Source organism: Theileria annulata, chromosome 4 (genome assembly GCF_000003225.4).
Source record: "Theileria annulata chromosome 4, complete sequence, *** SEQUENCING IN PROGRESS ***".
Lineage (NCBI taxonomy): Eukaryota > Apicomplexa > Aconoidasida > Piroplasmida > Theileriidae > Theileria > Theileria annulata.
In genome coordinates, this window is record NC_011098.1 from 1,526,554 (window position 1) to 1,552,020 (window position 25,467).

A 25,467-nucleotide genomic window follows, 5' to 3' on the forward strand; every position below is an offset into this window, starting at 1 on the left:
GTGATATTCGGGATCTTATTGAGTTCAATGATTGTAAAAAATAATCTTCCTTTTTAAAATATTTGTACGAAATTAATTATAAAAAAGTGCGTCAGCCGGGAGTCGAACCCGGGTCGCCTGCTTGGAAGGCAGATATCCTAACCGTTGGACTACAGACGCTCTCCTTCAAGACGAATACTAATACTTAAATGATTTAACATGAAACCATTTTATCATAAAAACAATAAACATTTTATAATTTTGTTTTGGATATTAAAAATATATAGTTATATATTAAATGCGTAAGAGTGGTAAAATTGCTAGATTAATTTAAAATTTACAAGGGAATATTAATACTAAATATCCTCAGTTCCGATTATTTTTAAATAGCCGTTTAGGCAGTATCTTTCTGAATTCATTGAATTTAAATGTTTGGGAAGGTCCTTTGTGAGACTGGACCTTGCCCGTGGTGTGTAGTCATCCACTACGTCGATGTCGAAAGGATCTGGACAATTTATATTTTTGCTGAATAAATTTTAAATAAAAATTAATTACTATTTTTGATGGATTAAGTTTAAAATGTATGGATGAGAAGTTTCATACCATTGATATTATCAGGGTCCAAGTACTGAAACATCACTGGATTCTTTATGTTGAAAACCCAAGATTTATTAAAATAGCTGTATTGAGCCAATTGACCAAATACGTAGCACTTTGGCAGCAGAGATTTGTTGTTGTTCAATACCATCACAAATTGCTAGATAATAAAAAAATAAATGAATGTGTATAGGATATAAATTTGAAATGTATAAGTAATAATTAAACCTAATGTGTTTACTTTGGAAGCTTCCTTTAATATTTTATCGGAGGTGTCCTTTCGGATATAGAAACCTTCAACCATTTGATCCAGAGTATCTTTAAGAGATTCCAAAACAGGAGACCTCTGAATTAGAGTATAAAATTTATCTGAATCGGTTGAATCATCCATTGACGACAAAATGGAAGAATTTGTTATTTGAAATCAGAATGTGTATTAAATAGGGTTGAAATTATGTATAAATTTCATGAATTTTTATTATCAAAATTATCATTTATTATTCTCTATAGTTTCTAGAGAATTTAACTCTTTTTCAAGACTTTCTATTACGTTCCTTTTTTCTAATATTATGATCTCATGATCATTCCTGGTGTTTTTTAGCCTTAGTTCCATCATGTTTTCAAACACCTTTATTTCGGAATCCGAATTTTGATTCATGCTCTATTTATTGATATCGTAAATTTCTTAAACCTGTAGGATTTTGTTCGTTTTTTCTTCAAGTTCAATTGATACTTTCTCAAACTCTCTAGTTAATTCTCTTTCAAACTTCTTTTTTAGATACTAATTAATATATAATTTAGAATGATTTACTCTTTTCTTCTCATTATTCCTAAAACTATTCAGATTATTTGATTTTACCTTTCTTTCTTCTCTGATATTTCAGCAAGTTTACCCTTTAGATCACTTAATTCCTGAAAATAGATAGTTTTGAGTTAGATACCTGATTTAATAACTCTTCTTCCTTAGTTATTTTCTCTAACATTTTGCTTTTATCCCCTAAAATTTCATTATTTGTACTTCTCTCATTCATCAAATCCTCTATCTTGGCCTTGATTTTATCTATCTCATTCTGATACACGTTTATTAATAAGATTAAAACTACCAGTAGATTGTTTTCAATGATAGACATTTTATAAAACTCTGAATCAAGACGGTGTGACTAAAATTGAAATTAAATAATATTTGTGTACCTCCTCAACCAGACCCTCTTGCTTATACTTATGATCACTTAACTCATTTGATAAGGACCTCAAGTTCCTTATCTTATTAGTTAGTTCATCAGATTTATATATAAACCAATCAATCTAAAAGGAAAATTATCAAATTTTAAAATACTTTAATAGATAAGTTCTTAATTCTTTCATTACGCCTATTGATAAAACCCGAGTTTATCGTAATTTCCTTTGTAATGTGATTTATACTATCATTTAGAGTTTTAATCATTTCCATAACTGATTTCTGTATATTTTTGTAAATAATAAAGTTTTCTTACAATTTTGTTCCTAATCTCCTCATTGGTCATTTGCCTTTCCTTTACAGATAATATTTGGGAGTTTATTTTAGACTCAATTGAGGAGATTTCACTTTTTATTAGATCGTATTCGATGTTTTTATCATTAATTCTCTCTTCTAACGAGTTTAATTCTTTTTTATTTAATTCTATCATAGAATCGATTTCGCATAGCCTGTATATTATACATGATTGCATATACATATTATATAGTATTTAGAAAATAGTATAGAACATACTCATTGGAAATTTTTGTGTTAGACCTTTCTAATTCTGCTATTTCATTGTCCAATAATTTAATTTCCTCCTTATTTTGTTCCAAAACATTTAAATTTGAATCCAACTCATTCTTTAAGCTGTTAACCAGCCTTTTCAATTTCTCTATGTCAGAGTTCTTGTCATCCTAATAATTTTATAAAGTCGAACAAATACTATTCTATTGTTCAGAATATTGATTTCTTCAGAGTATAACTTTAAACATTGGTCGATTTGGTTCTGTTTCAATTAATTTGGATTAAAATTCTAACTTGTGTTTTCTCTAGATCGTTCAACATTGATGATAAAATTGCGCTTTTCTTTCTTAATATCTGAAATCTGTGATATTTGAATAAAAATACAATCTCATATTCCTCGATGTGCAATATTAAGTTGTTTATAAGACAGTTTTTCTGATTAATAGCCTCAAAAAAGGTTTTCGTAATTCTTCTTTGTTCTTCTAAACATGATTGTATAATATCTCAGTTTAGTTTAACCTTCTTTTGCCGACAAATTATTTCTAGTAACTAATTTTTCTTTGAATTCAAGTTCAGCACTTGTTACTAATGCCTCGAGTCTGTCATTTTCCCTGCATATTTCTGAATATTTTGTCTTGTTCCTCTGAAAAATTAAATTTGTTTTAGCGATGCTCCTTCTAAAGGATCTCTCAGAACCAACTAGTTACCTTAAGTTTTTAAGAACAAAATTGAAGTTATCATGGTCATTACACAAGTTTTTTATATCATTGCAATCTGTTCATCCAAATTAGTTTCTAGAATACCTGCAATCAGCTTATCCTTGCAAACCAAAAGTTCCGAGAGACATTTATCAAAATCATGAATCAAACTTTCTAGCGCTTTGTTTTTGGATTTTCTGGACATAATTTAGTATTTTGTAAATTTCTGGATTTCATTCAATTGAATAAATTCGAGGAATTTTCTCCTCAATTTCCCACCTAGGAAGAAAAATAAATACGTGAATAATTAAAATGAAAGCATGAAATTAGGCGAGGTTAGTGTTATCCGAGGTGATTTCTCCAGAGTTCAATTTCCTGTTTTTTAAAATAACGTTTATCGTCCTCATCAACGATCATGAGGTTAATGTAATGCTTGACTGTCAACTTGTTTTGGACATTTTTATATGTCGGACATACGTCCAGTCCATCCAAATATAATCTAACTGGAATACATTCCCCTTTAATTGGGGAGCCGTCCATGATTTCAAAGTTCGTCACTGTGACTGTTTCATTAACAACAACCCGACCTAAAAGAAGTTTAAATAGAGCTTCTAACCTAAAGTTATGGTCTCAACCCTCTGTATAGCGATTTCCATGAATTTAACGCTTATTGAGACCAGAAGAAAGTAGACCTTCCCCAGTATAACATCTCGAAGGTGGTACTTTGACTTGTTATATTCGAATTCGATATGAAGTGAGTCTTCAATCCCAACCTCCATCTTAATTGTGTCATTGATCTCAGGTTGTGGCGCTAAGTTTTGGACTGCAAAGCTTGACTCTTTTGTTATATTCCTATACAATATTAAGAACACACAAGTTACCCTCCATATCCTCTAATTATTGTTATCCTAATGAAGTAGTACAACCTAATATTTACTCCCCAATAAGTTTCATTTTCCAATCCAACCAGGGGAAACTTCCATTTATACTGTTTGCTCTCGGTTAGTGTTCCTAAATGTAATTTTATATGACTAAAAGATACCTGGCGGCTCAATTTCCTTTGACATGACGAAAAAGTCGTACACACCGGCTCTATCATATAAAGTGTCTAATAAAAATTTTTTAAATTTTAAAATTTTAAACTACCGCTTTGGCCGATGAGTTCAACCTTGATTCCTCCGTGTTCAAGTCGTTTTCCTGGCTTTATACTTATGAATGCTGTTCCACTTATATCTTCTCCTTCCTGAAATAATATAAAATCTTCTTTGAAAATACTGAAAATATTGGACATTTGGCTCCTTTTTGTACAGGATCGACAAAAACAAACGATCTGCTTGGATCCGTGTCGATTTCGATGTCTAGGCTGACCGCATTCCCGAATATCATAGACAACTGAACACAAATGACATTACTTGATGATGTGTGGGCATTATAGTATAAATGGTCTAATGTTCTCTGAATGTTCTTACCATTTTTATGCTGTGTTATAGTAAATAAATGTTTGCGATGATTGGTCTTTATTCCAAGACTAATAAATAATTATAATAATGTTTATTCCATAAAAATAATAGATTAATGTACGATTCCCAAAAAATTATTATAAACGTTTGCTCTAGGCACCATCATGGAAAGTTGTGTATGAAATTAGGAATCTTGGTAAATTTTATTATATTTAAAGCATAATAATTTTAATTTTATATAATATTTAATGTGAATAATAAATATATTACTATTGGGGTTGTTTTTAAAATTTTATCACAACGGCACACTGAGGCTTAGGTCAAGCTTTAGCACTGGTGTTGTTAGATGAATCTGGTCTGCGAATGTAGTGATTTTTTCTGATTTCTCATGCTCTCCTGTCATATCTAGTGAGTACGCAAATGCCAAAAGGCTTTTATGTTCCAAGTCAAAGTCTGTGTTTTTCCAAATTTTCATGGTCGTTCTGTGTATCTGGTTCCCAATTTCAACTGAGTTGCTATATTCTCCGAGCCCCGCATGAATTCTGTTCTGTAACATTAGTAGTTTCCTGTATGAATACTTCGTGTTTAATTTCATAACTTCTTCCATCAACTCCTTTAGGGATTCTTTACTCGATATGTTATGTGCCTTTGTGTAAACGTTTATATACTTTATTTCTAGTTGAACGTCAATGCGACCGAAAGGATCCTGGCCAAAGTACCTCTGCACTAATTTTCTCCTATTTCTATTCCTGTGACTTATTTTACAAGGGTTTTTGTCGGACTTCTTTTTACTCGGCCTATCCAGGAGGTGGTAATCCATGTACACGTCCAGAATTGGGAGCAGAATTCTTGAAGTTTCAACTTCTCCTATTTGCGATAACACTTCAATACATGTTATCCAGCCGTAAAGTTCCTCTTCTATAAAATTTAGACTAAGTCCGCAAGTGTATTGTCCTTGTATTTTTCTACTATGGTGTCTGCATCTCATGTTAAACTTCTTCGAGAAAAATAGTTCCAAGACAAGACTAATAAACTGTACTGAGCACAACATGAACTTCACCTCTACTGAACCTGAAACCATCTTTTTTACGTAATTTCTGAACCCTGATAACAAATTTGTTGTTAATTCTCGATCATCCTCATTCACCTTTATATCCTTTTGAGACTTGTTCAGATACCTATATTCCCATGGGAATAAAGAATTAAATTTAGTTCCCAGTCTAGCCATCATTTGCAGAATCGCGCTTGATACATAGATGTTTTCAAAGCCTTGTAGTGAATTCAAGACAATTATTGAACTTTCTGGATCACCTCCAACGTATTTTTTAAGGTGTTCTTCCAACTCTTTTTTAGTGTTTAATTTAACCTCAAAAATTGGTTCCATTGGTGAAGGTATTGATCTGAAAGACACTGCATTTTCAAAAGAATTTTTCTGGAGGTACTCTTCCCAAGTTTTATCATCCGTAATGAAGGGTGAGCAGGTTCTGATCCTTGTACTATTGCAAACGACCATTGTCAGAAGTGACGCCAATGATGAGTCAAAGCACTCAATTGAACGTTCGCAGCACTTGTATGCGAAGTGAAAATCGTTTGAGCACATACTGCATTGGGCCAGGTAATACCATGACTTATAATCCGTAGGGTTTAGTCTTACTGCCTTGAGCAATACTTCTGTTCCTAGTTTCATTGTATACTTGTATTCGTCCGTTTCTACAGTTTTATTACTAAAATCATCTTCTCTGTTTGCAAATAAAAATCTTTGTTTTACATCAACGCTAGAACCGAATTCACGAAAACTCTTATCTATTATCGACATTGTGGTCATGAATTTCGATTGTGCTTCCATCAGGTACGAATATCCCGTCATTAAGCATAATTTATGTTCATGGTTCCTATTCTCCTTTGAATCAGACTCCGAATGATCATATACGAATGTTCTCTCCCCAGTAATATTGTTGAACTTTCTGAATGTATAGAAATCATTCAAAAGCTCAATGTATATTTTATTTATTAGTTGTACCTTAAACAGCTTATCGAAATCACACAAATAATTTTCTCTCAAGTGTGATTCTGACCCTCCGTAATTGATTTTGTAAATATTGGATTCAGAGAGTGTCTGGATCATCAGGGAGAGTGCTATGTTAAATCTTCCCTTCATCAGGTGGTATATTGCGAGCCTTGAAACCAAGTGATTGTAGTAGCTTTCGTGGAATGCAGTCGATAGTGACAAAAAAATTGTGTTTTCAAGACACTCCTTCAGTAGCTTAAATGGGTACTCATTCATACTATATGTAAACAACTTGTGTTGGAAGTTCTTGTCAATTTGTGACATAATTTCCGAGAACCTTGATGATAAATCCAAACTCCCAACACTTTTTATTGTGTTTCCCATTAAATCACTTGGTTCATACACTGTTTTTACTCTTGTTTTACTTTTATAGTTTCCAAATAAACCTGTAGTTGTGGAGTACGTTGAGTTTAAAGTGAACAGGTGATGGGATAACAGGTCTATTAGGTACAATAGGTGACTTATATGCTTAAAGTTGTTTAGTTTGTTACAGAAATTGCAATCTTTAAATGATATTCCAAACGAGAGGTGTATACACTTTGATGGCGTTCCAAAGAACATGTTATTATCTATATTTTCTCCAATTGTGTATGAATGTAAGAATGATGTCAGATTTGAGTTATACCTATAAAGTGATCTCAGGTTTGTTGTGCTGTATCTAAAATCAGGGTCGACGTATGATTTTCCGTACGAGCCCTTATTGGAGCTTAACATGGGATTAACTTTTCTGCGCCTGAATGGTTGGAGTGAAATATTATTTCTTCTTTTCCTTGATGTTACTTTAAATGATATCTTAGATTCATGTCCTTGGTTATTTTTGATGTAAACTTCACATTTTGGTCTGGCTTCGGGTTTCAGCATGATCTTCGTGAACTTCGAATAGCTCTTTTTGACGTTGGGGATGAATGGTATGAAATTTCTCGACGATATCAACTGCGATCTGAACTTTTTCTTAATGTGTTTCTGGAACAATATTATCTTCTTCGCATCCTTTGATGATCTTTTTGGAAAAAACGGTAACAATGTCTGTACAAATGCTCTGTTCTTTGTCTTGAGTGTATCTTTATATTTTAGATACTCCAGTGATTGTGAGTAGTGTATAAGCATGTACACGTCATCAACAAAGAATGATATCGTCATTATCACTGACAATATGTTATCCGGGTACCCTTTAATTATCCAACTTCCTTCATCTGAGTATATGAATGCTAAATGATAGTCGCTAAACGAGTATTCCTTTTTATCAAAGTTTTTAATTCTCACCCTATTCTTTTTACAGTATAATGATCTTAAAAAATGTATATAATTGAATTCAGGGTTCTTTTTTTCGAATTTTGATATCTTTACTCCGTTTATAGTCAACATTTCCATTGTATTCAACACAGTTCTTGATTTATATTCTCCTCTCAAATTATCAAATTCATTGAAATCCAAATAAAATTCTACCGGTTCTTCAGAACGGTTAGTATCTTTATTTGGTAGTATTTTAAAATTTTCATAAAGCATTGGTTTAGAGTCCATTGCGTTGTGTGCGTGGAATAGAAAGTTATGCTCCATATCAGTTTTCAGTAGTGGAGAAACCTCAAAAATTCCCAGAATTGGATTTCTGAACTTGTTGACCATTGACGACTTGACTAGAAAGTTTGGAATTATAAACTCTGGTGAGATTGCTCTACGTTTTGCTTGCGATAGGTGTTGGTTATAGACCAGTTGGAAAATGGGTGGCATTAGGCTATGATTCAACTTGAGTTTAAATATTCTTGGGAATCCGCAGCACAGCTTGACTGAGAGTTCTCTTTTTCTCTGATACCTGTAATACAGGTTAATTCCTACGAAGATCTGTAGGATTTCAAACAGAACTGAGTAAACCATGAAATAAATGTCGTGGTATAAATCTCTGCACAGGTGGCAGAACATCATCATTCCCTCCGCAAAGAAACATTGCAGCGGGAAGTTTACTCCAAACACGTGTGTCATGACAAAACTCTTTGAAATTCTTCCTGCCATTTCCCATAAACTCTTTTCGTCTGCGAATTTTTTCATACAGTTGTTTGGTGTTTCAGAAACTAGACTTAACTCGACAGCCTCATATTCATCTTCGAAAATGAATTCAGGTGATGAACCATCCTTACTGGGTTTTATTGATATATTTCTCCTCGGGGCTTCTGTGAAGTAGAATTTCACATTTGAAAGTATGATTTTTTTCACAGAATTTGGAAATGACTCTATTTTGTTCAGTGTGTTGTATATTGAATCTATATTTATATACAATTTAAATATTCTTGACCATATTTCTAGATCAATTCTGTCACCAAAATAGTTAATTACGTGTTCTATTATTGAATGATCATTTTTATACTGCTTCTTAACTGATAGATAAATCCCTCTTCTATCAAGTTCTCTGACTATTTGTTCATAATTCTTTCCCAATTTTTCCGTGATTTCTTGATCCCAATTGAACACTGTATTACTGATTTCTACTCTTAAATAGTATTGTACAAATCCGAGTTGCAAAATTTTCTCGAATGCTGTTTCAAATTCCGACAGCCTAATGAATATATCCACAAAGCATAGGTATAGTACGTTATAAATCCGATATTTTGTGACCAAAAGGTCGAGTTCGGGTATATAGAATCTTTCATTGTTGTTGTGTATGACGACATTGTTTGATAATAAGAATTTTAGCAAAATATTTGGGTGTTGGCTATTATTTTCCGGGATATTAAGATTATACACATATCCTAAATTTATTGAATAATTGATTTTCGACAACGAAACGAAATTATTAATTAACAGGTTCTCTGATTTCACTGATAGTTGAGATAATGTGATATCTTCGAAAGAGGATATCGAATCACTTATAAACTTCTTCAAATCTTGTAGGTTAGAAGTTAGGTACAAATTGTTGTATGTGTCATTATAGGAATCAATAAACTTATTTAATGATTCAAGTATTGCTGAAGTGGAACCTAGTGAAGAAACTTGAGTGGATAGCTTAGTTAGGTTTGACATAGCCTAAATCACGGCTTCCGTTGAAAAAGTGGAATAGAAGAAGCTGTATTATTTTAGAAATTTTAAAAAAAGTTGTAGGAATGACAAAGAAATTAGGAAACTTTCTCATCGTCTCAATATTAATTACAGAAGGAATGGAAAAAGGAAAAAACAAAAAATTAAATATAAATGAGCTGATCTTTTAAATTTTGTAATTTAAAATATATTTATAAAAAAATAAAGTGATATGTAGGTAATATATTACAAATAATGGATGAAAAAATATAATAATGTTACATCTAAAAATGTGTATGTTGTGTAAAATAATATTTAGATTTATTTAAAAAAATCGTTGTTGTATTTTAAATTATTTTTATCTAAATGTGTTTTTCAGTAGATAACAAAATTTAATTTACTATTTTTATTTTTTCCATCCTATGTTGAGGGGAGAATTTTAGAATTTACTCTAATCAAACTTTTACACATCTTAAATCTTATCTACTGAATAAATGTATTATATTTAGCTGGATTTTAATAATGAGTAAAATTTCAGAATCCGGAGTTGTGATAGATGGAATTGACGTCAAATTCCCCTTCTATCCGTACAGGTGTCAAAGATCTTACATGGAACATGTAATAAAAACAATAAAAGAGTCCAAAAATGCCTTACTTGAGTCCCCAACGGGAACTGGTAAGACGCTATCGCTAATTTGCTCAACACTGGCAACCTTGCTGTGGAATAAAATGGTTAAAAAAGTCAAGAAAACAAAAGATGATGTGGTTAAACCAAAAACTGTAAAAGAGGAAGTGAAGGAAGAGGAAATAGAATATGGAACAGTTAAACCAGAACCAGTAGAAGAAGACTTAGATAAAAAAATTGTAGATTATAGGCCACTTTCGGTTTTAGATGATGAAAAAAAGTCGGAAATAAAACCAGAAAGAATTAAAATAATGTATGCATCAAGAACACATTCCCAACTTAAACAAGTAGTGGGTGAGGTTGAAAAAACTGAATATAGTAGGCAGTTCAACCTGAGAGGATTGAAGGGAGTTTTATTGGCATCCAGAGATCAATTGTGTATCAATCCCTTAAGGGGTAAAATGACAGGAGAAGTTCTTGCAAACTTTTGCAAAGCATTAGTACAAGAACGAAAATGTGAATATTTTAACACTATGAGAGGAGATAAAAACTCAAAGCAGTTTCAGTTCGAACGTCTAATGGATATAGAAGATATGGTTGAAACTGGAAAAAACAAACACTTTTGCCCATATTTCTCAGTCAAAGAAGGCCAGGAACATGCAGACCTTATACTCCTTCCATATAACTATCTCCTTTCACCAGATATTAGAGATGCAGTGGATATCGATATTAGAGATTCAATCTTAGTAATAGATGAAGCACATAATGCTGAACAAGTTGCCGAAGAGGGAGCATCATTTGAAATTAAGCAAACTGACATAGGAAAATATATTGAAACACTGAAAAGATTTGGAATCTTTTATAAAGATTATATATCCGAAGACCCAACCAGAATTAATGAGAATGAAATCGATTTTTCAATTCTAAATTCAATTGGGTTAAGCCTTCAATATACAGACGAGTTCCTAACTGGTATTACATTGTTAAACAATGAAAGCTTTGATATTAGGAGAGACTCAAAAGATCATATAGGAACGCGTTGGGTAATTAAAGAGCTGAACAAAGATCATTTAGTCTATGGAGGTCAGAGTGTCCTTGATTATATGAACGGGAAAATGGAGTATGATAAACTAAAGGAAGTGGATGTTGAAAATACAATAAACAGAGTGGTTGTAATACTAACCAAAGGAACAATTGAAGACAGCAAACATGAAGAGGTTTTTAAGAAACACTATAGCGATAGGACCTTGAAAGAAGATTGCATTTTGCTGACAATGTTAAGGAAATTCATTAGCATCCTATTATCCCCTGAAGTAAACGACTACCCCCAGTATTACAACGTTATAATTACAAACGATGAGAGGTTTGAAAAACTAAAGAAAACCAATATGGACGATATTAAATCATATGGATGGAATAAGAAATTTAAGAGGGATGAGTCTAGGTTTGAACTGATTAAAAGACGTGAAGATAACACAGAAATCATACCCAAGGTTTTCTGGTTCAAGTGTTTACAGCCTGTACCAACATTTGTAAGGTTGAAAAATGCTGGAGCTAGGTCAATAATACTGACTTCTGGAACTTTGGGACCATTGGATGTTTTGGAGAGACATTTAGGTGGAGGACAAGTTAAGTTCGACATTAAGCTCCAAAATGAGCATGTAATAGACCCGTCCAGAGTCTGGGTAGGGTCAATAAGTGGAAATGCAGAAGATCCAAATATGTTATCCTCAACATTTAACACTAGAAATAAAATGAATTATATCACTGAATTAGGAAATGCAGTTGTATCCTTTGTAAAGAATGTACCCGCAGGAGTATTGGTCTTTTTCTGCTCTTATAATGTGATGAACTACACAACATCAGTGTGGAAGAAGATTGGTATTTATAGCAAAATCGAAATGTATAAAAAGGTTTATCTGGAGGCAAGGCCTGTTGAAAATCCTGAAGATAGCGATGTGGTACCGGTTACCACTATGGATATCTTCAATAGATATAAGGAGAATATAGACAAGGGGAATGGGTCGGTGTTTTTTGCAATATGTCGAGGAAGATTAGCTGAAGGTATTGACTTCAGTGACGATTATTGCCGTGGAATTTTTGTTTGTGGAATACCATACCCAAGCAGATTCGACGACAACACAGCCCTTAAGATGGACTACCTTGACAAACTCGGACACAAAACCTATGAAAAAGGAAATTTAGCCAATGATTGGTACACTAGCCAGGCAATTAGAGCAATAAACCAGGCAGTTGGAAGGTCGATCAGGCACAATCGAGATTATGGAGCAATATTGTTGGCAGACTATAGATTTAAATACGTTCCAGTGAAACCAAATTTGAGCAAATGGGTTTTAAACCGTCTGAAACTTTACAATAAAATGGATGATTGCACGGAAAGCCTAAGTTCATTTTTCAAACAGTTTGAAGGAGAAACATGTAGTCCTGCACGACTGGTAAAGAAGGTCAACTACGACTCGCCAGTTCCAATAAAATCCGAGTACAATACACAATTTAGGTCAAATGAATCTAGTGTAAACAGCAGATACAATAGTACGCCCCTGTATAAGTCAATGTCGAATTATGCCACTTCTAATAACAAATTCAACCACTCCTTACTAAGTTGTTTGGAAAAAACTAGGACTTCTCAGTTCAGTTCACCTAATCCTAGAGTTAAAGATGGGCCCTTTTCATTTAAATCGCCAAATAAGTCGAATTTTGGTTTTAAATACGAAAGACCACCTGATTCCTGAACCTTCAATCTCATGAAACACTTTTTTCAAGATATAATGTGCTAAAATGTTCAAATATCATTTTAAATTAATAATGTTGTAAGATATATATTCACTACATTAATTATAATATACAGTTGACCACAATTATTTAAAGCGTCTATGTCTAACCAAACAATTCTTTGAGATCTGAATTGTCATCTTCTTCCCGATCCGCTCCCTCTAATTTATCCTCGTAATCTTCATTCTCCCAGTCAATGTATTCATCGTAATTTATGTCATCCGGTCCTGGTATTCCTTCAAGGTTAATATTTTCAAGTGTCCCATCTTTAGAAGAAGATGACCTGTCTGTGTAGGATGCTTTCTCTGAATATTCCTCTTCGATGCTGTCTAAAACTTCGTCATATTCATGGGTTTCCTCTCCTTCAATATGGTCACCGGTAACTTCACCTTGACTCTGTCCGTCCTCATCTGAAGCAGAATTTTCATTTGAATAATTTTGATCCTTATAGGCATTCTTAGCTTCCCTCTTCCCGTTGAGAATGTAGTCACTAATTGTTACCAGGTTAGGGTTGCCTGCCCTGAATTCAGCCAGAGTTTGAGGACTATCTTCCTTAATCATTGCTTTACTGTATTCATCAGCTTCTTTGTCCTCCTGAGCACCAAACTTTAAAACTGTCCACAGCCAAACTGCAATTAATATCAAAATAATTAACCCGAAGAAACCAGATAGGAAGAATCCCACGTATAATGGTAGCTTTATCTGGTCTGACATGAAAAAGGTATCTTCAGTGTAGAAAGAGTCTTGGTGTTCAGGTGGTTTATCAGTGCTGTTTTTAAGTCCATATTGAAGGAATGTGTTCTTGTAATTGTTCATGTTATAGAGTTTGTGGGCGAACTCCATTTCAGGGTCCAGCTGTATCAATGATGCCTCAGACTGAAGTAATTGATTATTTGCGACCAAACTGTTGTTGATTTTTTTGTTCCTCCTCAGTCTCCTCTTCCTACCTGAGTCTTCTTAATATGTAACTAATTTCAAGATACCTTTTGTTTTCACTTGTTCTACCCTATTCGAAGTCAGGGTAAGTGAATGGGCCCTAGAAGGTTTAGAGGATTCAATTTTGTTTGTAAATTGATTTTTCTCATTAACGGGAGAATAAACACCCAGATGTTTTGAACTTCTACTTTGTTTTTTACCCAGTTTAACTTTAGGTTTAAGTTGGTTAGGCGAATCCGCCTTCTCGATGTTTTCGGGATGGTGTTTAACAGTCTCATTGAGATTATTAGATGTTGGAGTCTTTACTCCAACTGGCTGCATTTTCAGATAAAAGGAAATTTATTGAATATTCCTGTAGTTATTTAAATTAAAAATTTTAGTGATTAGCGTAGGAATCTCGGTAGGTAGCTTTCTTCGAAAAAACTACCTTTAAATATTCTGATTTTTTAAAAAATCCCAGGAATCCTGGTTTGAAAGAAATTATCTTTTGATGTGTAAGATAAAAATGAATTAAAACTGCAAAATTAGCTTGCAAATTGAAAATGTGTAGATTAAAGCTTTGAGCAAACAAAAACCCATATTATTAGAATCGAATGTGCAAAAAATAATGAGTATTTAATGCGATTCGGCGATTAAATTTTTGCTAAGGATAATGTAGGAATTCAAGGGGAAATTTTAGTATTATCAATACCAGCATCCGAGCTGTTACTAGAATCACCTGTATATGTGCATATATGTGCATGTTTTTAAGATTATTTGCCATGCTACTTTAGATTTACTCTTTGGTAATAATTTCATAGTTAATTTAATATCATTTTAAGGTACATCTGAACGGTGAACCGGGATGTGTTTAATTACACATGTCTAGCATGACTTAATCATTTTATTTAAAAAAATCAAACTACTTTAAAATTAAAAGATTCCTAGAATTAATTTTCATAAACTACATTTAATGGTCATTTATAAATTTATAATATGTAGAAGGCGCAGAAATTAAAAATAATCACTAGACATTAAAATACAGACTCGTAAATCACCTTTTTGTGATCTGCTTAGAGTTATTTCCGTAACCTTTATGCTTATCATCAAAGTTATCATTGCTACGAGACTTCATGTAATGGTCCTTGGGGATTGACTGTGGCTGAGATTGTTTGTAAAGCATGTTCATGTTCATAGGAGGATAGTGTTGGTTTGAGGGCATGTGATTTCTCCTAGTCATGACGTGGTTTGGTATTACAGGGGCGTACTGAACACCGTTATACAACCTCGGATGGATCTGTGGACCGTAGTGAACCATTCCAACTGGTAGTGATCCCATTGTGTAAGGTGGATAAGCGAGTTGTGGTCCCATTGGAAATATTACAGGTGGCATTTGCGGGTGCGTAATCATGTGGTGTGGTGGTCTCATTTGAAGAGTTTGGAGATGAAGAGGATTAAGGTCACCCAAAATATCCCTGTAACTTACACTTCCGCTTCCTGTCCATCTTTCTTCGTATCCTGGATCAGTAAACCTGGAGCTGTTAGAAGCTCTGAATTCTCTAAGATCTAGCCTCGGGAATCTTGCCTAAAATACTTTATAAATGTGAAAAGCCTACCAATTGTTTGAAAGGTCTGAATTCTGATCTTCTCGGCATAGTTACTTTTGGGGTAACTGTTCCGGTTTGGAACTCATGATCGCGTGTCTAAGAAACTGTTAAATACTAAAACTTACAGGTGCTGGTTTTTCCGTAGTAACGCCTGGGGTAAAACTGGATGCATTGGGATTGAACTTAAATGACTTCTTCTGTTGTTCTGAATCCATCTTAATTGACTGTTTTGGAGATTGATATTGTGTTTGTTGTTTTGTATGTTTCGTTGATTCTGAATCCACAATAGTCCTTTCTTCATTTCTTCTAAAGGATGGTGATAAATCACCCCTTTCGTGGGTTTCTTTCTTTTCATGTCTTTCAAACCTTTCCTGCCTTTCTACCTTTTCAGTTTTATCAAACTTTTCTGCCCATTCAACGGGTTTATCAGGTTTTTCCGACTTTTCAGGTTTTTCTGACTTTTCTACCTTTTCCACCTTTTCGAGGTTCTCTACTACCTGTTCTGGCTTTTCAGTGGGAGGTTCTGGCTTATCTACCTTCTCTAATTTTTCGGGTCTCTCTGGTTTTTCAGCCTTTTCCATTTTTTCTTGCCTTTCTAATTTTTCCACCCTTTCAATGGACTTTTCTCTTCTTTCGACCTTTTCAAATCTTTCTTGACGCTCATTATTTTTTTCCATACTCTTAGTTTGCTTTTCAGGTTCTACTGAATGTTTCTGCTTTCTGTCAGTAAATGGTCCCAATCCTTCAGTTTTTGGATGAGCTGGTTCGATGTTTAGAGCATTAACCCCCTATTATATGTTATATTAATATAAAAAACTAACAATTTGGTGTGAAAAGTGTTTATCGTGTCTCGGTCTTGATAATTGTTGCCTCTCCACTTCGGGTTTATCTGTTTCTGGGAATATGCAATTGTTATAAAAATACCGTGAGCGTGGAATTCAGCCGTCTTTTCATGTGTAACTTCATGTGATAAGTTTTTAGACCTTGATCTTGAGGTATGATTTTTCTCTCTTTTCTTCGGTTCCTTTTGAGGCTTTACTGGTGGGCGAACTTCGTTATTTGTGACATCCTCGTCTTCTAAAGTTGACTCAATCTGTGCAAAATTAGTTTCAGGATTGTTCTCAATTTCAGTTGCAATTTGGTCCGCTTTCTCCCTTACGCTATCTGGGATCTCGCTTAAGTTGAGTGATGTTGTATATAGATTTTCATCAAACGTTGATACAACTCCGTATTCTTTATTGTTGGTCCTATAAATTATTATTTATGCATATAATTCGTACTCGAATTGGTCCCATTCTTCAGTTTGTGTTTTATCGAGTTCAACAAGTTGTGATTCGTTGACGGCTGAAATTTTTTATATTTATATTAAAAATACATTCTGATGATCTCCACTCTGTCAATACTGAGTTAACTTTATTTGGTTTGGTGGATGATATTTCCGAATCTGTCTTAAACTTTCCGTATGATGACTTTCTTGAGGAATTTGGTCTGTGTTCCTTGTGCTTGAATAAATTTCTGCTAATTTGGTGGGAGGAGAAAAAATGGTACTCGTTTCCGTAGACGATGGTTGGCTTATTACGTGTATTTTCATTCGTCTATAATTTTTATGGTGAATAATTTATACTTACTGCAGCAGGGTTTGGGTTTAAGGCAATGTCAACTGCTCTGTTCGTGCCCCTACTTCCTGGATCAAATGAATTGAATGTTCCTCTAATTTCGGATCCATTTTCAAGGCTAACAACGACTTCCTTGTCCTAAATGAAAATTATGTTGAGATAAATGTAAACGAACAATCAAGCAGGACATGATGAAGGCCCATCTCTCCTCGTTTAGCTTATAAAGGAATGTTGACTTTTTGTCATGCTTATACGAATTAGAATTGCCTGATGAAACAACGGTATTCATGGTGTTCTACATTTAAAGGTAATATAAAGTAATAATGTTCATTATCTCTCCCAACTGGATTAGTAAATCAGAAAAAATTTTATTTGTGTTATACGTGAGTCCAAAAAATTAATATATGTTATAGAAGTGACAAAATAGAAGTGATACCCAGAAATAAGGTCAAAACATGAGAATGGAAGAGAGGTGGGGTATGAGCAATACTAAAAGGGAAAGATCTGAGCCATAATCTGAAAATTCTGCATTTCTTGCATTATAAAAATATCTTTTGTTTATTTCTATATATTTTCTCAATTTTTTAACCCATTTGGTCTTTGTTATTTCTAATTACAGTTGGATGTGTTCTTGTTAATTTATTACTCTTTTTTTAAGTTCATTTTAAAATTTACTTTTAACATACACTTTTAAATGAGAATGATTCATTTTAACTTTATCCTTTAGATAAATGTGTGTTTTTTACAGTGGAATCTCTTTTTCAACCTCTAGTAATTTTAATTTTAGTTTGTCTTTTCATGATTCTATAATAAGCATTATTTACACTTTATTTACAATTTTTATCTAACACATAATATTTAAATTATAATATTTAACAGGTGTGATTTAAATGATTTAATTATTGCCTTTTAAAATGATTCCTAATGAAATTTCGCGCCTTCGTTGCGCATTTCTCAAACAACTGTCAAATCGCATCCGTCATTTTTCCATCATGGAATATTATAGATCGGTATCCTACTAATTTATTCATTGAATAATAGGTCCGTCCCGTTCCACCTCCAGCGGAAATCAGTTTAACAACATCGTGTGTGAAAAAGGAAATAAATATCCCAATAAGTTCGTTGACCCTCATGACTTGATTAATCAGATGATAAACTTGTGAGGTCGACAAGACCTTATGTTGGTCCTCAGATATCCACAAGACAACCGGTCCCTGTAGAAGTAATTTTCGTAGCTTTTAACCAATAATTAGGCTAGCACAGTGTCATGGGCGTCTCCAACACAACCCCAAAATCCTAGGTTTCTAAAGGTTGCTCTCCTTGGTCTGCCGAACTCAGGTTTTATCCTTGTTTGTTAAATGATTTAGGGAAAAGCTCATTCCTGAACTCTATTCTAAACTCCACAGTTTCAGCCGTTTCCCCCAAAGTGAACACCACCAGGTTCCAAGTCTGGTTAATATTATTATTTAGAGAGGATATCAGGGGAATCTTTACAGTAGATAACTGTCAAATTGTGCTAATTGATTCACCCGGTACTTTTTTGATTTTATTTTCCACATATATATAGGAATCATCGCATCCCATAAAAGGAGAAAGTTCTGTAAAGATTTGGTCAGAACTGCTTGGAAGGGCTTTGTATCTCCATAATCTTTGACTTTTTTCAGGATGAAGCCGACCTTTGTTTGTTTTTGGTGGATGCTGTTAAACGACCAAAGAGTGATTTGTACAATATTTTGAGAGTTCTTTCCGGGAAGAACCCTATAGAAGAACGTATTTTAATCCTTTTATACAAATAATTAGATGTTGGAAGTTCTCAAAGATCGATCAGTCCCAATTCATATGAAACTTCACTAGACGACCCTTTTCCAGACGATTTTGAAGAGAGTATAGATTCCGAAGAGGAAGATCTATTTGAGGATAAAACTGGTAGAAGAGAGGTGCCAATAGCCCTGGTATTGAATAAGGTATTCAAATTAAAAAACAGAATTCAAATGACCAACTTAGATAGACCTTGTTTCTCATAAAAAATGGGTAAAGTCTCGAGTCAAGGAATTGAAGTAAGTTTATCAGTTTTATCCTTGATTAGTGTCCATGGGAACTTTTGTGATGTTTTTTATACCAGTGCCAAGTACTCCATGGGATTCACACCTTTAATCAATTTCCTTAAACTATCTTCCAAGCCTGCACCCTGGGTTTACCCATCAGATATGGTATTCAGTATTGTTTAATATGGAAATAGGTAACAACTATGAGCAAGGTCAAGGTCGTTGAGCAGTTGGTCAGGTTCGTCAATTCTATTGTTTATTGAATTCAGAACTTATATTTTCTGTTGGTTCAACAAGGACGTTCCTTACAAGGTTGAACAGAGTATAATAGGCTGGACTTACGCTGAGAACGGCACTCTAAATATAGAGATGGTTTGTTTATACCAAAACATTTCTTTTAGGAGCTGTATGTTAGGACTGTGAAGGTTGCAAAGATGATTTGTGGAATTAAGGGTAGGATTTTAAATCAGCTACAGAAAAATGTATCATACAAGCTGAGCAAGATGTGGAATGAGGCGGTCTTTCTTTTTGTACACGTTAAATTAAGATAATTTGGTTCAACACCAAAAATAATTTTTAATTTATATATTTGAAAATATTAATTATGTAGTTGAAAATATTATTTATTAGTTAAAAATTACACAGATGCGATTGTTTTATATTTTACACCTAAATACAAAGCACGATTAACTCTATTAGTTAAAGTCGAATTCAGGCCTAAAACCCATTCAAATTTAATGAACTAACCATACAAATAAGGCATGCTTGAGCTCATCCTTGGGAAGCTTATTGATAAACGATTCCTAAAATTTAGTTCATTGTAGTAAAAAACATACCATCATGATTGTATAAAAGGATAGCTTTTCGACATTTTCAGAGTCCCTTAGTCTTTGGTCATTGTTGTAAAAGTATCTAATTAATGTAATAAACTCGTTAACCTACAGAGTGATCATCTTCTTGAGCATACTGGGGTCGCCTTTCTCGAAGTATAAATCGAACGATTCGTCCAGTGCTAGGCAGAAACCCAGGGTTTTGCCCTGCATATCCACTAAGTATCGCTCGAAGTTGTGTTCCGGAGTCTGAATACTGGATTTAACAGGTTAATTTAAAATAATGGAGAGAGAGAAACTACAGACCTCAATAGACACCAATATGTCCCTAAACCTAACATATAAGTATTCCCAGATGAGAATCTTTCTGGTGTCTAAACCCTAAAGTTTACAGTGTGTTATGAATCAAAAAATTACGTGTTTATGGAATCCTCGGTGTATGAACCACACGTGGAGGATTGTGAACATGATCCTGACAGTTTGGTTCTCAAATTTCAGTCCGAAATCTATTTAAATTAGGAGGTTGGAAATAAATTATATTTACTTTCATAATATTCCGGCGATTCTGATCTTGTGTAACAGATGAGCATGAAAGGGTGTATTTTACTCATTGGATCTCTCAATGCCTGCCTAAATTTTCCTCATTGATCTTTTTTGGTTACCTTATTTTGTAAAATATACTATTGAAATTATCTGGCTTTGGAATCAGGCATTGCGCCACTTTTTCGGCCTCAAATGAAAGGGGATGTGCGACCGTGAACTCGGTTGACGCAGCTTTACCCAAGTGCGAGAGGAATCTGGCATTTTTGCCACTTCTAACTAAACTAGCGATAAAATGTGGACGTAATATATAATACATAAGGAATATAAATTGTGGAAAAATATTTATGTGGATATGACTTGAATTTAAATAAAGAGGCCAAGTTACATCTGGCAGAGTGTGGTGATCATTGCTCGCTGTTCTTGGACCTGGAGGGCGCTGGGTAGAACCCTGTTTTGAATACAAAGCTGGAAGAGATGGAGGTACTTCTCGATGTCTTCAGATTGGCTGGCTGTGATTATCATCTGAAGGTGATCAGATATTTTGTTATAGCAGTGAATGTATAGCTCTCCTGGCATGTGATTGTTTTCAAGGATTGTTGGAAGACAGTTGTTGCAAAGGTCGGAGAGAATGTAGTTCAGTGCGACCTTCGACACGTTGAGTCGGTTGAAGTCCTTGCTTTTCTTGTTCATGTCTTCTGAGTTGTAATAGTCGGAGTGTTTCTCAACTGAATCGTAAGAGCGTGACTTTCCTTCTTTCGAGTATGAAGGTCTGTCATAACTCTTTCCTTGAAGGCTCTTGCCAGCTGTTTTTCTGCAGTCTATTGCAAGCAGTCTTGCCTCCTCGAAGCCAAACCTTCCCACTGAAAAATACCTGTCCATCCTCTTTCTGTTTTGATACCATGTTGCCACCCAGTATTGATGATTTGCGTCGTAACGTACTCCCATTACTTTTGGTAGCAATTTAGCTCTTCTGACGAGTTCGTTTGCTTCGTCTTTGTTCTTTCTACCTTTGGATAGCATTCTTCTTGGTGGGTCTGGGATTACATTCGTCTCTAAGGGCATCTGCATGGAATGTGAGGGTAGGACATCCTGTTGGCTGACATCAAGCATTTTTTGGTGTAGAAGTTCGTGCGTATCTGGTACATAACCTCCCACCATGCTTGCCGACATATCAAATGGTTGTACATACCCCAATCCATCTTGTGAGTGTAGAGCCATTAGGTGATGATCGTGATGATCATGGAGTATGTCTCCATTTTGCCTCAAGCCTTCATCAGACATTGAGATGTATCCCGACGATTGCCATGATGTTTGCTCAGTCAGTCCAGCTTGTGAGGTTGTATCTCCTGTGAATGTCGTTTCGTCGTATAATGAGTTTGGATTATCGGAAAATTGGTTAACCATACCATCGGATTGATCAATGCGATTTGAGACCTCACCGTTAGATCCAAATTCTGGAATCGGTTGTTGCTTAAGAGTGGTGTATTCGTATTCTCCTGCTGCTTCTGCCATGGAATTCATCATTACTCTTTTGGACTTATCTCTACTTGAATAACGGGTTCCAGAGTGCCCTATTTCACTCATTTCAATATTTTGATTTAAAATATTTAAAATTTTCTAAATTGCATAACCAATGCTAAAGACTCCAAATAATGTGATCAGAGATTGAAATTATATATCATATGAATTTTACCCGAACAAAGATGGAAGCTCTTGAGATAAATGGTTGGAATTTATCAGAAAAGCGGTGTAAAAAATTGGAAATCAAAGCCTATATTAATTCACAAGTTTTAAAATACTTGTTTGATAATTTATATAGAAATTGAAAGTTTGAGGTAGGGTATTAAAAATATATTAAAAAGGATTCTATTGTTGTGAAAAGGCAGAATATAATTTCATAATGTTTTTAGAAAAACAATCTAGAAATTATATTTAAAATCTGTGGGAAATAAAACCAAAATTGTAAAAAGTAAAATCAATATTGAGAACAAAGAAAATGTCCTAATTAGATAGACAGATTATATTGAAGTGAGACATAAACTTTATAATCCAAGGATAAGTTCAATGTTCATAAATATGAGGTTCGCGGTAAAATTAAAACTATAATAACACGAACTAACGATGCATTAATATCTAAAGTCAATGTCGACCCCACAGGATTCTCGGCCCCACTGGGATTAGGGAAATTTGACCTGTGTTCCGCTGCGAAATTTTATGGTATTTCTCCCTTATTTTCCACAGAATTAAATATCTTTAGATCCTTCCAGTTCTAATATTAAAATTCTAAATGTGTTCCCAGGTTTCCGTGTTCTGGTTACATCTATAAACTACCTATTTTGCAACTTTTATCATTATTTATTAGATCAACCATTTTTGAACCTGAATCTACATCCTATGATTTTTATATAATTTCGTTATAGATTTTATTGCACTAATATTTTGAAATTTATGCATTAAGTTTCGGTTTCATGCATTTCTGATTATATAGCTAGATACTTGACACATTTCCTACTATTTATGTTTAATTCATAAAAAATTTAAGATAATTCGGAAAATGTGTTCATCTAGCCGCTTGCTACCTTGTATTGATAATTATGTGTTGGAATCTCCGTTCTGTAAAATGACTGGAAGTCCCAATGATTTTATTACAGAATTTACAGCTGTGTAATCATTTTCCATTGCTTTGATTATTTTATCTCTTATCGGGCTATTTTTGTGCAAAAAATGCGATATCAGACTCGTGGAGAGGATACCCCTTGATCTACCCTCAATTAAATCCACCATTTTGGACCCTAGGAGCCCCCTCATAGAATCCATTATACAATTTACTACTCCAATGGAGTCAAGTCGCCTATAATCTATATCTGAGAACCATCTGTGTGAAAGGGCGACCTGGGCTGAAATCCTTTTATGAGGGTTATACTCAAGCATACTCAGGAGTAAATCAAGCCCTGTGTCGTCGATTTTCCCCCTCAAGGCAACTCTTAGGTTCTCTTTTTTACTAGAAATCTTGAATTGGTATAAACTTCCATTAAATGGATAGTGTTCAGACCTAATTTTAGATTAGATGAAAATAATTATTTGAAAGTACAGTGAGCAGTTTTTCCATTCGGCCTCCGTTGGTCTTCCAAGGATTGTTACGATTCTAGATAGAACTTGGAAATCAGAATTTCCATGAAACAACGGTCTTCCCGTAATCATTTCTGCAATTATACAGGCTGCACTCCACATGTCAACGTTGATTCCGTAATTGTGAGACTAAAGATCTTATAATAGTGTTGACTTACAAATGTAGACTTTGAGTTGTTTGTATCTGATGTTAGAATGGATATTGAGCCCAAAATGACTTCAATTGGTCTGTAAAACATTGTGCAGGCTGTCGGCGTTATTGTCCCGTGTAGTGATCTAAACTCTCTTCCCAGTCCCCAATCTCCAATCTTCAGAACTGGAAATGGCCCTTCTCTATCCAGCATAATGTTATTTGGCTTCAAATCTCGGTGTTCAATCTAAAATTTTTTGTGAATTTTATCCCAACCTTCAAGTTGTGTAGGTATGCTAATCCGTTAAGCAGTTGGAAAGATAACCACTTAACTTCTTGGAGCGAGAATCCTTCAGATGACTTTGAGAACTTTCTAAATATTCCTCGACCTAGATCACCTCCTAAGGAATTATAATTGGACTAGTGTGTATCACACCTCTACAGAACTCGTATAGTCCCAGCACAAATATTTGTGTGTTTTTAAACGGGTAGAACCCGAACTCTTTGGGAGATAATCGAGAGTCACTTTTAATTAACTCACTGATTTGATTATTAAGTTTGTTAGTTATTCCTTCGTGTTCACCTATTTTTATAGAAATTACAAGCTTAGTACTTACCTACGAAAATATCCACCAGTTTTACAATGTTTGGGTGACCGGAAACACTCTAAAAAATATAGTTCAGATTTTCCTTACTTTCATTATGCTAAGTTCTCTAATTGTTCCTGAGGTGAACCCTTCATCCAAAAGTTGAATACTATCATCTTTGAAGTATTTAATTGCGTAGTCTGCGATCGGTGCTTCATTTTTGTTTTCAAGTGGCTCTACGGTTCTGGACGTATTGTAGTGATTATTCATCGATGATTCAGGGTCAGGGTTGCTATTTATTGTGACGGTTTCGATATGCCTTAGGTTCATCAAAGAATTTTGTGGGTGTGTATCTTTGTCGTTAAATACGCTTTCTCTTGGCGACTTCACATTGTCTATAAATGTCATTCTTTTATTGGTGGAATCCCCTTCATCGGAAAGAATATACCCTTTAAAAACATCTCCGTATGCACCGCAGCCCAGTTTTTCTCCTATTCTGACAGTTTGTTTTATTTTGGGGAATGACACTGTTTCGCCGGACAGGTCGCATTTAAAATCTGAATATCTACAATTGTTGCCTCTCGGCATTGTCTCTGCCTTTATTTATAATACATTGTTTGATTATGTAATTAAATCATCGAATATTTCGATGATTAAATAAAATAAACTTCATGTCATCATCTAGTGTGTAGGCATTCACTCCCCATGAATATGTAGGATTCTTAGATTTGTGGTCCAGTTGAGTGGGTTTTACACAACAAAATAACATTGATGTTATTTTTCATCAATTGATCTATATTCACATTTTAAAATCAAACACCCTGATAACACTATCTGACATCAAGGTCTAATTCTAATGTTTACTTTATTTTATTAAATTTATTAGCCTTATTTTCAACATTCCAACACTGATTATTAATATTGGAATCTAAATTTTCGAGAAGTTTCTAAATCTCAACTTGTTTGAGGATTTTTTTAATACACATATATATACTTAGGATTAGATTTATTATTATTTATTTGCTATTTTAATTTATGTTAAAATATTATTTCGTTACATTTGTATGAAGCATATCTGGGATTCCTGTATTTTGT

The 25,467-nt window shown here is 34.0% G+C and overlaps 11 protein-coding genes across 11 annotated transcripts, besides 4 other annotated features; 2 read left to right on the forward strand and 9 right to left on the reverse strand.

Annotated features, from left to right (window-relative positions):
- Positions 1–87: 87 nt before the first annotated feature.
- Positions 88–159, forward strand: a tRNA.
- A 176-nt stretch (positions 160–335) lies between these two features.
- On the reverse strand, positions 336–967 carry TA10015 (uncharacterized protein; the record flags this gene model as incomplete). Its single annotated transcript, XM_948321.1, has 3 exons — positions 336–484; positions 583–736; positions 818–967. The coding sequence occupies 3 exons, from the start codon at positions 965–967 to the stop codon at positions 336–338; spliced, it is 453 nt and encodes a 150-aa protein (XP_953414.1).
- A 99-nt stretch (positions 968–1,066) lies between these two features.
- TA10010 (uncharacterized protein) lies at positions 1,067–3,223 on the reverse strand (the record flags this gene model as incomplete). Its single annotated transcript, XM_948322.1, has 12 exons — positions 1,067–1,237; positions 1,268–1,357; positions 1,388–1,412; positions 1,436–1,488; positions 1,518–1,736; positions 1,768–1,881; positions 1,913–2,035; positions 2,070–2,262; positions 2,327–2,490; positions 2,615–2,802; positions 2,840–3,019; positions 3,124–3,223. 12 exons carry the CDS (start codon positions 3,221–3,223, stop codon positions 1,067–1,069), a joined length of 1,620 nt encoding a protein of 539 aa, XP_953415.1.
- Positions 3,224–3,360: 137 nt separating this feature from the next.
- Positions 3,361–4,404, reverse strand: TA10005 (vacuolar protein sorting (Vps) 26 homologue, putative; the record flags this gene model as incomplete). Its single annotated transcript, XM_948323.1, has 6 exons — positions 3,361–3,605; positions 3,635–3,870; positions 3,900–4,029; positions 4,061–4,126; positions 4,165–4,261; positions 4,294–4,404. The coding sequence occupies 6 exons, from the start codon at positions 4,402–4,404 to the stop codon at positions 3,361–3,363; spliced, it is 885 nt and encodes a 294-aa protein (XP_953416.1).
- Positions 4,405–4,773: 369 nt separating this feature from the next.
- On the reverse strand, positions 4,774–9,558 carry TA10000 (uncharacterized protein; the record flags this gene model as incomplete). The annotated part of the gene is made up of 1 exon (XM_948324.1): positions 4,774–9,558. One exon carries the CDS (start codon positions 9,556–9,558, stop codon positions 4,774–4,776), a length of 4,785 nt encoding a protein of 1,594 aa, XP_953417.1.
- Positions 8,359–8,427: a sequence feature (2 probable transmembrane helices predicted for TA10000 by TMHMM2.0 at aa 349-371 and 378-400).
- Positions 8,446–8,514: a sequence feature (2 probable transmembrane helices predicted for TA10000 by TMHMM2.0 at aa 349-371 and 378-400).
- A 516-nt stretch (positions 9,559–10,074) lies between the features above and the next one.
- On the forward strand, positions 10,075–12,930 carry TA09995 (helicase, putative; the record flags this gene model as incomplete). Its single annotated transcript, XM_948325.1, has 1 exon — positions 10,075–12,930. One exon carries the CDS (start codon positions 10,075–10,077, stop codon positions 12,928–12,930), a length of 2,856 nt encoding a protein of 951 aa, XP_953418.1.
- A 145-nt stretch (positions 12,931–13,075) lies between these two features.
- Positions 13,076–14,227, reverse strand: TA09990 (uncharacterized protein; the record flags this gene model as incomplete). Its single annotated transcript, XM_948326.1, has 2 exons — positions 13,076–13,917; positions 13,954–14,227. The coding sequence occupies 2 exons, from the start codon at positions 14,225–14,227 to the stop codon at positions 13,076–13,078; spliced, it is 1,116 nt and encodes a 371-aa protein (XP_953419.1).
- Positions 13,592–13,660: a sequence feature (1 probable transmembrane helix predicted for TA09990 by TMHMM2.0 at aa 178-200).
- Positions 14,228–14,939: 712 nt separating the features above from the next.
- TA09985 (uncharacterized protein) lies at positions 14,940–17,397 on the reverse strand (the record flags this gene model as incomplete). The annotated part of the gene is made up of 9 exons (XM_948327.1): positions 14,940–15,470; positions 15,502–15,588; positions 15,618–16,280; positions 16,314–16,387; positions 16,417–16,739; positions 16,773–16,836; positions 16,868–17,087; positions 17,121–17,246; positions 17,284–17,397. 9 exons carry the CDS (start codon positions 17,395–17,397, stop codon positions 14,940–14,942), a joined length of 2,202 nt encoding a protein of 733 aa, XP_953420.1.
- A 625-nt stretch (positions 17,398–18,022) lies between these two features.
- On the forward strand, positions 18,023–19,704 carry TA09980 (GTPase, putative; the record flags this gene model as incomplete). Its single annotated transcript, XM_948328.1, has 13 exons — positions 18,023–18,118; positions 18,150–18,229; positions 18,273–18,339; positions 18,362–18,446; positions 18,476–18,640; positions 18,676–18,743; positions 18,773–18,878; positions 18,909–19,072; positions 19,113–19,165; positions 19,195–19,318; positions 19,348–19,391; positions 19,423–19,525; positions 19,555–19,704. 13 exons carry the CDS (start codon positions 18,023–18,025, stop codon positions 19,702–19,704), a joined length of 1,305 nt encoding a protein of 434 aa, XP_953421.1.
- A 183-nt stretch (positions 19,705–19,887) lies between these two features.
- TA09970 (uncharacterized protein) lies at positions 19,888–20,842 on the reverse strand (the record flags this gene model as incomplete). The annotated part of the gene is made up of 7 exons (XM_948329.1): positions 19,888–19,956; positions 19,990–20,065; positions 20,096–20,232; positions 20,290–20,364; positions 20,401–20,489; positions 20,528–20,613; positions 20,646–20,842. The coding sequence occupies 7 exons, from the start codon at positions 20,840–20,842 to the stop codon at positions 19,888–19,890; spliced, it is 729 nt and encodes a 242-aa protein (XP_953422.1).
- A 65-nt stretch (positions 20,843–20,907) lies between these two features.
- TA09965 (uncharacterized protein) lies at positions 20,908–22,110 on the reverse strand (the record flags this gene model as incomplete). Its single annotated transcript, XM_948330.1, has 1 exon — positions 20,908–22,110. One exon carries the CDS (start codon positions 22,108–22,110, stop codon positions 20,908–20,910), a length of 1,203 nt encoding a protein of 400 aa, XP_953423.1.
- Positions 22,111–23,118: 1,008 nt separating this feature from the next.
- On the reverse strand, positions 23,119–24,960 carry TA09960 (cell-cycle-related serine/threonine protein kinase, CDK homologue, putative; the record flags this gene model as incomplete). Its single annotated transcript, XM_948331.1, has 7 exons — positions 23,119–23,578; positions 23,618–23,784; positions 23,814–24,032; positions 24,062–24,186; positions 24,222–24,368; positions 24,403–24,451; positions 24,481–24,960. 7 exons carry the CDS (start codon positions 24,958–24,960, stop codon positions 23,119–23,121), a joined length of 1,647 nt encoding a protein of 548 aa, XP_953424.1.
- Between the last annotated feature and the right edge of the window lie 507 nt (positions 24,961–25,467).